This window comes from Hemicordylus capensis, chromosome 1 (genome assembly GCF_027244095.1).
Source record: "Hemicordylus capensis ecotype Gifberg chromosome 1, rHemCap1.1.pri, whole genome shotgun sequence".
Classification (NCBI taxonomy): domain Eukaryota; kingdom Metazoa; phylum Chordata; class Lepidosauria; order Squamata; family Cordylidae; genus Hemicordylus; species Hemicordylus capensis.
The window spans coordinates 235,519,960-235,533,271 of NC_069657.1; the positions used below are offsets into that span (position 1 = coordinate 235,519,960).

The following is a 13,312-nucleotide window of genomic DNA, read 5'->3' on the forward strand; positions in this document are numbered from 1 at the left end:
GATTGGCCAGCAAACTCGCCTGACCTGACCCCATAGAGAATCTATGGGGCATTGCCAAGAGAAGGATGAGAGACATGAGACCAAACAATGCAGAATTACTGAAGGCCGCTAATGAAGCATCCTGGTCTTCCATAATACCTCATCAGTGCCACAGGCTGATAGCATCCATGCCACGCCGCATTGAGGCAGTAATTGCTGCAAAAGGGGCCCAAACCAAGTACTGAATACATATGCATGCTTATACTTTTCAGAGGTCCGATATTGTTCTATTCTTCAATCCTTGTCTTCTTGGTTCCATGTAATATTCTAATTTTCTGAGATTGTGGATTTGGGGTTTTCGTGAGCTGTACGCCATGATCATCACAATTATAACAAATTAAGGCTTGACTTATCGCGCTTTGCATGTAATGCGTCTGTCTCATATATCAGTTTCACCTTTTAATTTGCATTACTGAAATTAATGGACTTTTGCACGATATTCTAATTTTCCGAGTTTCACCTGTATATAGACTTGTTTCTTCTGTATTAACAGGTTGATGACTTTTTAAAAATGCCAGATTTGCACACAACCACGCACACTTTCTTTTTTAATGCAAAATCAGCACAAGTGGCTTAAAGGAGGTTTGTGTTGGGAAAGAGTGCTAAATATGTGCATGTGTGTCACTGCATCAGTATTTTCCATTCAAATCCATATCATTTGGTTTATTGGTGTATCGTTTCATTCTTTTCTGTGTATGCCATGCTTTCACAAGCTTCCTCAAGCTTGCATATTGTATCCTGTACAGAGTATATTTTTGCTTCACCTCTTTTGGTAATTGGAATGTCTTTTGATTAAAATATATAAATTTGAAAATATTTCCAAAGGCTTTGGACATAACAATACTAATAAATAGAAGGAGTTCTGAAACTATTGGTCCACATAGCATTTGTTAGCACTAAAGGACATAATGGTAAGACTAGTACCAGTTTCAGGATATAGGAGACCCTAGTTATCCACAGGTTCACGGTTTCATGTATTTGCGGATGGTTCTTAGAGACCCATTTTCTTTATCTGCAGCATGAAATATAGGCAATTTCCTCCTTTCCACGGTTCATGAGATGTCTGATTCTGATGTCATTTCTGGCCACCATTTTGAAGCACTGAGCCATTGTGTGGCTCTCTTTTGTTTTTTAAAAAACTTTAAAATGAAAAATAAGAGAATTTGGGGGACATTCCTGGAGACCTGGAGAACAAGGTACTAAGTTTTTCTACTCTTATTTCTGCTCCCTTCCTGCTTTTTTGCCTTTTTTTTTTTTTAAGTAAGGAACCTAACTCCTGGATTCCCATAGGAGTAAGGTTTCTTTTTTCATGGTTTACCTATTCGTGCTAATTGGTGGGAACGGAACCCCCAGAAATAATGAGGGCCACCTGTATATCTTTTAAAAAACTGGAAATAGTGATAGGTCATACAAGAACACTATGCTGTAAGAGACAGACTGTGAAAACTACTATAAAATGTAAAATAATAATAATAATCACATACAGTTCAGACGGTAGACAGACAGACAGACAGACACACACACAGCCTAAGAGCCTTTAAAGTAGTGATCTGTGTCCCTCTTCAAGCCTGTGTCCTTTAACAAGCTTGCATGAAAGCCAAGAATATCCTGCAGACTCAAGTACACATGCTCCAGAAACACTGGTCAGAATTAAGATCCAGCAATGAGGCAATATCAGTGCTGGTGTCTTCAGTTACAGAAAGTGTATTTGTGGAAAACATGCCATGGTGGCAGGAAGTTGCTCTGTGTGCATTATACTGCTTACATGTAATTTTAATATTGGGATCAAATCAAACAGAGAATCCACCACCACCACCACCCCGTTAGATGCATCCTTTAGTACATGCATCCTGCATCAAATGGGACATCACAAACTTAAGTAAATGTATCTTAATCATTTGGACATGAGTTGTAAATACCTTTCTGACAGAGAGAAACAAATGACTTCTCTAAGATTGTGATTTTTGTTATAGAACCAGGAATTAAGTTTAGAACTTCCACGACTCATAATGTTTTAGCCACAAAGAGTACTCTAATTTTGACCTTGCTATAACCACTGCAGTCCTACTGATTCTGAATCAGCCCTTTGGACTTAGTTATTTGGTTTGCTCTTGTCAATTTCCTTCCCACAATAAGATTTATAGAATTAGGTCCACCTTGAAAATTCTCAAATTTAGAAGTTTTGCAATCTAAATTCCTGAGATCCTTATTAGCTGTCCCTCATTGTGTTCCATCGGTGATACTGAGAAGAGAGGTTGGCCTGCTACGAATGGAATCCGCTGTCTGGAGAACTATTTTCCTATTTTGGTTAAAATTTATGTCTTCCAGCTCAGGCTTGGCTTCCCTCATTAAGACTGATTCATTTAAATTTAAATGGTTTTCACTGATTATTGATAAATTAACTTACTATGGGTTTCCCCCAGAGGTTCTGCTGCAGATGGATAGGATTGCAAGAGGAAGCTGCTTCTATTTCTAAGACCACCTATCTCAGGGGACAATTGTTTAATCTCAAGGCAGCAGGCTATCCTATTATTATCCCCAAATTCAGACGTGCATTGACATTGCCCCAATGGACACCCTTCCATCAGCCATTTTAAGAGACAGGTTCAAGGGCATCCCTTTCCCTGCCTGCCTCTGCCCTTGCGGTTCTGGCCAAGTGGAGACCAGTACATATTCAATTTTACACTGTGTTTTTTTTAAAGGAAGCCCGCTTAAGACTAATTTCCCCCTTATTGTCTAAGTTTTTAGGACACTCTGATGATTTTTATTTGACGTTTTTATTACTTAACCCAGATGAAAAATTTATTAATATAGTGGCCAGGTTTTGTTTTATAATCTGCAAAACTCGATCCGATCTTTAGCAATGCATTTCATAAGTAGTTTATACATTTCTCTCTTCTCTTCTTTTATTTTATTTACATGATGCATTGTTTGTATTTCTTTGTATATTGGTCTATGACCATAATAAAGTTCTGTTCTGTTTTGTTCTAGAATTAAATACTATCATATATAAATAAAACATGTTTATAATTAGTGAAGAAATTATTGGGATAATAATTTCTGACATATGATAATTTTGTGTCATGTATTTTTGCAATTAGAATGTCAACTTAAGTTTCTTCACATTTTATTAGCTATATAGCTGAGATGTATACCTAAAAATATAAAGTGTAAATGTAAGCAACACATTTGCTAACCTGTCACCTTAAGTGGCACAGCAGGGAAATGCTTGACTAACAAGCAGAAGGTTGCCGGTTCAAATCCCCATTGGTACTATATCAGGCAGCAGCGATATAGGAAGATGCTGAAAGGCATCATCTCGTACTGCGCGGGAGAAGGCAATGGTAAACCCCTCCTGTATTCTACCAAAGAAAACCACAGGGCTCTGTGGGCGCCAGGAGTCGAAATTGACTTGATGGCACACTTCACCTTTACATTGTACAGGTAGGTTTGTCATCAAGGAGCTGCAACTCCCTGTTAAGTGTACACTTGGCAAACCTGGGTTTGCTTCTCTGTGAAAAGGCCCTTAGTCACTCTGTTTTCTCTTTAAAATCATTGAATGTCCTTTAGTGGGGTTGGGAGTGGGGAGGCTTTAATTATATTGCAGGTGAAATTAGTCATTAATAAAGCTTTCAAAAATAAAAATATTGGCTCTGCACCAAGAAAAATTAAAATCTAATCCACAGAATTAGTTAAATATATTACACAAATCAGCCCATTTGGTACCAATTCATAGGATATACCTTGAGCTCAATATTTCCTTTGTACAGAATTTTCAAAAGTACCTCTGGAACAATAAAAGCTAGTTCATTTGAAACAAATGTACAAAATCAACATATTGGAGTATCACGAGAAATTAGATTGCTGGGTTTCAGGGATTATCCTGAGAGGTTAGGGTTTTTGTCTCCACAGGTAGGAAGGAAATCATGGGGTAGAAGACCAGAATTCATGGGCTGGGCGGGAGGAGGAGGTTGGCAGCTATTTTCTAATAGGCCTAAGAGTTTTTGCCACTCAGTTGACTTCATTCATGTCTACCAGATTCCCTCCTTAAGGCACCGGGCACAGTTAGGCTCTTCTCCTTAGCAGCCAGGTCTCAACCTCTTGGTCCCTCCAGACACCACTACACTCCTACTCCTACTCCTTTATCCTTGTTGACAGGTAGATGTGTCCATATCCCTTGCTAAGCTTTGCAACTAACATATATTTCTGCAGATGTGCACTTAGTACTTAGATGCTGGTGATAATATAGCACCTGCAAACTTAACGCAAAGTGTCATAGTCTCATGTCTAAATTAAAGGGCACTCTGAGTGAGCAGTTCAGGATGTGGTATTGGAGCTGCTGTTCAGCTGAAAAAGAGGTATAACCAACAATTGCTCAGATCTATATATTGCATGTGCAACCATTTCTTACATATTGAGAGTCGAGCAGCATTTAATTTTAGGATCCATCTTGGAGCTGTTCTAATTAGAATATTTTAATTGGATCATTTGTGTTCACAATAGTTAAATATTGATTTATAAGTTTGGATATTGATTGCATGATCAGTATTTGACCTTTATAGTTAGTGTTCTTACTCTGGAACTGAAACCAAGAATTAAACTGAAGAATTATATGGCTATATATTGAGCTAATATAAAACATGAGGGCTATTCACGCATTATATTGAATGCACATGCTTGTTTCTGTGTGTACATATTTCATGTGCATAAGTGTACTTGTGTTCATTTTAAAAGGCAACATGGGGACTGGAGCCCTCCAAAATGCAGAGTGCAGGCCACGTGTCCTGTTGTATGCATTTTGAACACACCGTGTAAATAGGCAAGGGGCCATAGCTCTTTGCATGCAGAAGGTCCCAGGTTCAATTTCTGGTATCTCTAGGGAGAACTGGAAAAGACCCCTGTCTGAAACCCTGGAGAGTTGCTGCCAATCAGAGCAGATAACCCAGATGGATCAATGATATGATTTAGTTTAAGACTGTTTCATGTGGTCAACTGTACATGTGTACAAATCAACAATAATGTGATCCACATAACATATGGATTTAATTTGCTTAGAAAGAATCTGAGTGCCAGCCATTCACCTATGTGTATGTTATACAAAAACTGTGGGTTGGATCCTAAGACGGTGGAAGCTAGCACAAATGAACTTCCTCATTCTCCTCAACATTGTAGTCTCCCAAAATCTGTTGCCCTTCCATCTCAACCATCTCCAGAGAAGCATGGGACTTGGCTTCCCCTAAAGATGAAGAATGAGCTTTCTCCAGCAATGGCTGGGATAGCAGGCAGGAGGTGTGCATGGTGAGCCTTGGGACTGAAGAAATACCCCATCCACCATTTCAGTCATTGCCAGAGCAGTACAGGGCTTCGCTTCCCTTTAAGCAGTGGGGCACCAGTACTGCATACGCTGCTAGTGTCTCTGACTGGCTGCCAGCAAGTACATGAACTAAATTTGACCTCCAGTTTATGCTGTTAAAGAGCTTGGGGGAAAACTTCATCTTGGATTCAGGTAAATACAGTAGGTATCTTTTTTGTAAATTAAAGCTAAGCAAATTCTCAGCTTTAATGTTTGGAGTTACTAGTACTTTTCAAGATGAGTGAAATCCACACTGTCTATAGCCAATGAGCCAAAGGTCAGAGGGAATCAATGTCCCTTTCAGAACTGTGTTGAATGGAGACCATCAAGTCTGAGATGAAGTTGAAAGCTGAACCTCTTTTATATATCTTGTACAGTAAAATTAGAGACCTCATTTTGTAAATACAGGTGGCCCTCATTATCCGCAGTTTCAACAACCACAGTTTCATGTATCTGGAGACGGGTCGTAGAGACCTGGTTTCTTTATCTGCAGTATTAGTGAAATTCACCTATTTGTGGTTTTGAATGGCCAGAAATGACCTAGAAATGACTTCCGGTGTCATTTCCAAACACCATTTTACAGTGCAGAGCCATTTTGTGGCTCTTTAAAAAAATCCCCATTGTTTTTCTCAAAAACATCAGAGGAATTTTTTTTGGGGGGGGCATCCTGGAGAATTGGAGACCTAGAGAGCAAGCTTCATTACTTTATTTTTCTTATTTCTGCTCTCCATCTGGTTTTAACCCCTGGATTCCCATACGGGTAAGATTTCATTATTTGTGTTTTTTGTATTTGTGCCTATAGGCAAGAATGGAAACTCTGCAAATAACGAGGGCCACCTGTATATTAAATCAATTGCTATTACCTCTCGCTTGGATTACTGTAACGCGCTCTACCTAGGGTTGCCTTTGAAAATGATTCAGAACCTTCAACAAGTCCAGAATGCAGCAGCCCACCTCCTCATGGGTGGCCGTAGATGTGATAGTGTTACACTTCTTTTATGTTCGCTGCACTGGTTGCCTGTTTGCTTCCGGGTCCCATTAAAAGTGCTGGTTCTCAGCTACAAAACCCTTATGGGCTTAGCACATATACATCTCCAGGATCGCCTTTCTCAGCCAGTTGTATCCCATCCTGGGAGGTCTTCCCAGTTGGCCCTGCTTAGTCTCCCGGGCCCTGGTGTAGTGCGTGGTGCCTGGGCCCCTAGGAGGGCCTTCTCTGTGTCCCTCCCAGATTCGTTCAGCCCCCTCCTTAGTGGTTTTTAAGGCCCTTGTTAAGACCTACCTTTTCCACCAGGCTTTTGCCCTTTACTTTTTAAAAAATTATTGTTATTGTAGTTGCTCCTCCTAGAGTCTTTGGAGGAGGTGATATACAATAAATTTTTAATAAACAAATAAATAAATTATAGCTTTTCTCTTTAGGTTTTCTGTCATTTAGACAATGGCCTGGTTCTCACAATCCTTCAAACCTAGATTTAATGTGGGTTAGTGTCATTCATATGATTATGTGAACCCATACCAAGGTGAGAATCTCAGATTCATCTCAGGCTATAAACCACCTTGGTGTGGGTTCACACAATCACACAAATGTTGGTAAATCCTATTAAACCAAAATTTGAATGATTGTGTGGCCAATATTATTCTAGATATACTCAGATAGTATCACTCACTAAGTGCCCGATTGTATTTTGCTGTGGCACGGCTCCATAGCACAGCAACACACAAGGAGACCCCCATCGGGAGCAGCCTCCCAGGCTCAGGGGTCTCTCCAGCATGGCCCGTGCACTTGCACAGGGCATCCTGGAATGTCCAGGGGCTGCACGGCCCCCGATCCCCACAGCCCCCGATCCCTGCAGCCCCCGCCAGCTCCGTGACGGAGCCGGCCACCCAGGGCTGCTGCCTCGATCATCTGCAGGGAGAGCGGGCTAAGCCTGCTCTCCCCGTAAACCCCATTACGGCAGGTCTCACCGATTGTGAGACTCACCTCAAAGACTACATATGTGAAAATGGAGTGATCTCCCCTGCTTGTGTGCATTCATTTTTTCTACACAGTGTGACTGTGTGAAAAGGACTTTTGACATTGTATCTTGAAGCTGATAAAGAGCACAGAGAGAGAAATTTGGAGTGAAAGGAGAATTATTTTTAAAATCACATTAAAAATCTGAAATGAACTACAGATTCTTTTGATATTTCCTTCACTCCAGCAAAATATATTTTTATTTCTTCGATTTTCCAACTTTCTCCAATCTAAAACATATAAACACACACTGAAAATACAGTTATTGATGTCTTGACATTGGGTGGCCTGAGTCCTTCCTTCCCCACTCTCTTTTCTTTTACCCTCAAAGGTGTTTCTGTATTGTTAATTATATGTTGCTCATTGATGTATGAGTAAACTTAGTTCATATGGCAAAAAAGAATGTCTGTGTGTTTAATTCACACAGTGTAATCAAGAAAAATTTGCTGCTGCTGTGTAAAGGTAGGTCTGGTAATGTTTCATTTTCAATATTAAATGTGGCTACTTTCGTGACAATCATGCTAGAATGCATTACCAGACTCTTCTGAATTTGAGTTTTGTCTGACAGCAAAAACATACATTGCCAATGGTCTGTACTTTCTGGTACTTGTTCTTGGCACTATCCCTATTTTGTCCCTGTCCTCATGGCCGGATTGGGGGCACTGAGAGGGCGGTGGAAATTATGTGGGGAGGCTGCTGGGTTTTGAGCAGAATGGGTGATTAAGGGTGGGAGTATTCATTGCTGCCGAGTGCAGCGGGGCACAGGGGCACCCTGTGGGTGGGCGCACCAGGAATATGCCCTGTTGCCCTGTGGTCCAGTCTGAGCCTGTTCCTGACCTGCCTCTTGGGAAGATGTTGGGAGTGCCTTTTTAACAATGTGTGTATGCTAACTTGCTTTTCATCCTTTAACTTCCACAATTCTTAGCTAGATAGTTGGGCCTGTTCACACAATTATCAACATTAGGGTAGGAGGCCTTTTACTCTGATTTGCATGATAATGTGAACTCACAAAAATCTCTCCAATCCAGGTTGCTCAAAACAAACTCCAGAAACCAACAGGCCTGGAAACAATATTGACAGCTGTGGCTACAGGGGCTGCCGGCCATAGTTGTGCCACTCATAGGGTTGCCAGGTGCAGATGGTGAAAATAGTCAAAATCCATCACCAAAAAAGTGGAAATAGTTGGTCTGACTCATTTTAAGAAAGTCTCTAAAAGGTCTCCACTTTGCATTAAAGTTTGCATACGTTAATTGATATAATATATGCATACTTTGCTAAAAAAAAATAGGATAATTTGAGGATAAATACAACTCACCCCTGTGGAGAAGCTAATGACCAGGAATGCTGCGTGCTCAGTGACACCGAGCCAGCGCGACTACTGGAGGCTTGATCGTCATGACCAACTCTATTCCAGCCTGCACTGTGCGCTTCACCCCACAGGCCTCTTTCTCCACACAGTTCAAACACCAGCCTCCTCTGACCGAAAGAATCCCATTGAGACAAATGGTACATTTTCATTTCATTTTTGAGGCGAGCTGGTCTTGTGGTAGTAAGCTTGAATGGTCTCCTTTGCCAAGCAAGTTCTGCCCTGGTTTGCATTTGAATGGGAGACTACATGTGAGCACTGCAAGATATTCCCTGAGGGGATGAGGCTGCTCTGGTAAGGACATCTGCATCCAGAAGGTTCTAAGTTCCCTCCCTAGCATCTCCAGATAGGGCTGAGAGAGATTCTGCCTGCAACCTTGGAGAAGCCTCAGCCAGCTAGATGGACCAATGGTCTGACTTGGTAAAAGGCAGCTTCCTATGTAAGGGGCAGGGGAAACACTATACGCACACCTGCTGCTCCACACAATTCAAACACCAGCCTCCTTCTCCTCTGGTTGATCACAAAATCCAATGGGACAAATCAAATAATGTTGCATTTTAACGTCATTTTGGGGAGGGAAACCACCGCAGAACCCTTCTCAACACAGTTCAACACCAACCAGCCTCCTCTGGATCACAGAATCCATTCCCATGGGACAAATGACACATGTTCTTTTCATTTGGGGGGCAGGGTGATGCACCCCTTCTCCACAGTTCAAACAATACAATATAGTCTCCGCTCCACAGACTGTGTGCATACGAAGTGGGGTGGAATTAAGCATAACTTCCTGACCTGACGACGATCAGACTCAGCAGAGCCAGAGAGGAGAAAGAGTTACAAAGAGGAGTCCCTGGGCCAGTGAGTGTCACTCCAAGGACAAGATGCGGCTTCTGCAAACACTTGGCAATTTGGCACAATGGCCGGCAGAAGCAAGCAAATGGGTTCTGCAGCTCAACTAACATCCTTCTTGTGGTGCCACAGGCAGTGGGGGCACTTCTGGAGGCGGCAGGGAGGCTACTTGCTGGTTGGCTGGCAGGTGGCTGCTTGCACGCACTGCGCAAGCACACACAGACACTGCTAGTTTTCAGGTGGGGGAGGAGGAGCAGGGCTCCCCAAAAGTACAAGAGAGCCTCTGATTGGGTGGTGGCTGGCTCATGCAGCAGCAGCTGGCTGCCATGCTGAAAAAAGAGGTTGGGCTGACCCCAAACTCCAGACACCCCCTCTAGGATGAAAAGAGTTGGAGGGGGCTGAAAATAGTCACAATTCCAGGGGGAAAGTTGCCATTGGGCAACACTAGCCACTCTTCAAAGCATGCTCTGTGATCCTTTATCAGCAGCTGCTTCAGCAGGGCTGAGCCCACCTCCTGCTCCTTCATGGCCAATCAGAGGGCAGCTGCTGATGTAATGAGGCCTTCCAGTCTACTGGCAGAGCAAAGCGTGCTCAAAAGCCCCTCTAGGCCTTGGAGGAATTTCCATGTGTGCAGCTCTTTTCAACAATGCCTGGCTTAATTGTATATTTCCTGGGTTTGCTGACCCAAACAGACATTTGCTGTTACTGTGGTGGGAGCTTTTTAACCCTCCAACCCACCCCCCGAATGGTTGTGTGGAAAGACCTAGAAAATCTTGCGGAATGGGTTGAAGTACAATCAGATCCATTGTGAGATTAAACGTTCTATTGAACATTCTTACATTTCTAAAAGAATGTTCTGGTTACTAATATATTTGTTTCAGAACCCAGCACAGGACAAGCTAATGCAGTATAACAGAATGTGGTAGCAATCACATCTTCGTGTGAAAATTGTTAGGAGTGTGAATAGTCCATGCTCAAAATGGGGTGGGATACAATTCTGCTTCTTTTCTGGCAGATGTTAACACCATCCTACCTCTAGACATACTCATCTCTCCTGCCATGAGAACTAGAACTGATGAAGAGACAAAACATGATTTAGATTATATTTTAAAAATAATAATGAAGGTAGAAGTATTAAGAGTTGCTCCACTTCACACTTCCTCTCTTGCTGCTTCACTCTTCCGTGTTGACCTTGGTCTTGCTTGTGTTTTCTAAGTAAGATTCATTATTACTCAAAGTTTGCACACTGGATTTGGGATATTTTGATTCAAAGCATTTCCCCCAGTTCAATCTTACAGCTAGCTTGGTCTTAGTGTTTTTCATTTTGTGCTATACCTGTTCTCTATTAGATATTCCCTTGAATGGAAATATTTTTTGTACTGAATTTTTGTTTTCTAATTAAGATTGAACAGATTAGGACAAATTTGTCTCATCTTTCTTCTCTGCCAAAAAATGTTAGCAAGAACTACCAGGCCCATAGCCCAAACAGCTTCTACAGGTCACAGTTATTTATTTATTTATTTATTTATTTATCTATCATACTTTATACCGCCTGATATGTAAATCTGATATGTAAACCATGAGTTATGGACACCCAAATGAGAGTGCTGTGCTAAGCACTATGCATTCGGCACATTGGCAGAACAGAGTACTACTACAGACCATTTTCTTGCTAGCAGACAAATGACCTCAGACCACAAAGCAAAAGGAATACAAATAAGACAGTGAATGAAACCCATGCGCATAAAGTTCGTAAATCATGGTAGCTGGTGAGGCAGTTTACTAGGGGAAACCACTACCAGTTGTTGTGTGACAGTTGAGAGGCATTGTCACTCTTACTCTAAGGTGCTGGGAGATGCAGTGCAAGCAGGAGAAGTGCTGCTACCAACATTATGGCTTCAGCACCTCCTGCCACTATCTTGATTGCTCTAAAGTGGTGGCGGTGGTGGTTTCATCTAGTAGTGGTCAGTGAGCTGACTTGCTAGATGAAGGGTTGCACTATCCATGCAACACCACACCTTTGTAATATAACACTTCTGCAATGGGCCTCACATCTGTTCCTGTGCCAACTCGACATCTACATGAGGTCATGAACTTTGGATCCAGCGGTCAATTCCAGATAGATGTTGGGTTGGCACAGTGCCGACCTGACATCACCGATTTTGTCTGGGTCCACATGTCCGAAAACCGGGAGTGCGCACACTGCACAAATATAGGATTTAATAGATTCTTTCCATGGTGTGAACCAGCTCGTAGAAACTCAAAATGTTTGCTGTTATCAGCAATACTACTTGTGTGGTTTATGTCCACAGCTACTTTTCAAAATTTTATCTACAACCCTAAGAGTTTCCTGGGGACTCTCATTCCAACATCTTTTGGAATCTTCTGGAATCATCACTATTTTGTTACAAAGGAAATTTTCCATACTGTTTCACGTGCTGTTGTTTTTTCAACCATTGTGGGTCTGACTGCATAGGTGCAGTACGTTTTGTTCGTTAGCTGTACATTCTTGGTGTGGGTGAATCACTGCTAGAGTAACAATGCAGTGAGGTAAAGAAAAGGGAAATGAGCAAAGGTTAGGGGATGGAATAACCTTTTGTAGGGGTTTTTCAATTCTATTTTTGTGATGTCAAGATACCATTGATAAACATGCTGGCAACACTGAATTAATGTAAACCCCCTGTTTTTTCCACAGTGGGTAAACCTCACAAATGTAACTACTGTGGACGGAGTTACAAGCAGCGCAGTTCTTTGGAGGAGCACAAGGAACGCTGTCACAACTACCTTCAGAATGTCAGCATAGAGGCTGCTGGGCAAGTCATGGGCCATCATGGTAAGTGGAAGCCATGTTCTGAATGTTTTCTGCAAAGCTGACTTGTTTATCTTCTTATTTTTATTTTACTTTCTACTCCTTACTAGGTAATTATTATTATTTATTTGATTTATATACCGCCCTTCCAAAATGGCTCAGGGCAGTTTGCAATCCATACAACTGCAATCCATACAAAAGAAAGACTGAGATGAGAGCATGTACATGAGGAGGTTTAGACACCTATGGTGATCCAAGTAAAAATTACATACTCAGGCCTTACAAAGCTATGTTACAAGTTATGCATGCCAGTAGCTTTTGGATAACTATTTCCAACTAGAACAAAGGGTGTAACATGCCTATTACCCCCCTGAACCAGTTATTTGTCATAGGCATAGTCTCATCCACCTTGATAGGCTACTCCACTCGTTTGGTTTAAATGAATGGTAGTCAGTATACAACAGGAACTCATATGCAGTGAAGCACACATGGGGTTTTAGATCAGGTTTACTGAAAACCAGTAACTAATTTTTTTGTGGGGGAGGGGTGGGGGGGAGTGACATCTTGAGGTTATGTTACAATAGTTCATGTGAGATCAGGTGTTCAGTTTGACAGAAGTTAATTTTGCTTCTTGGGTACTTAGAACACATCTCCATACACCAGATGTCGAATGGTCTTATAGCATCTTCTTGATATACAGTACCCCAGCAAAGCATGAGTACAGACTGCTGTGCTAATACCACATCACAGCACATAATATGTGGCTGATAATGCAGGCAAACTGCTTACATGAAGTATGAGGGAAGTGACGAACCTTTCTGAGCTATCGGGTGAAATTCAAGAAGCTACTTGAGAGTCTGTTGAATGTAATTCCTCTTATTTCAT

General features: G+C 41.7%; 1 protein-coding gene across 8 annotated transcripts in view; it reads left to right on the forward strand.

Moving 5' to 3' along the window:
• The window catches only part of IKZF2 (IKAROS family zinc finger 2), a 168,206-nt gene that overhangs the window by 127,670 nt on the left and 27,224 nt on the right, over positions 1-13,312 (forward strand). For all 8 annotated transcript variants that reach the window (XM_053286673.1, XM_053286678.1, XM_053286677.1 and 5 more), the window contains one exon: positions 12,314-12,451. In XM_053286673.1, coding sequence (XP_053142648.1) covers positions 12,314-12,451 — 138 coding nt within the window. The remainder of the gene's footprint in view (positions 1-12,313; positions 12,452-13,312) is intronic.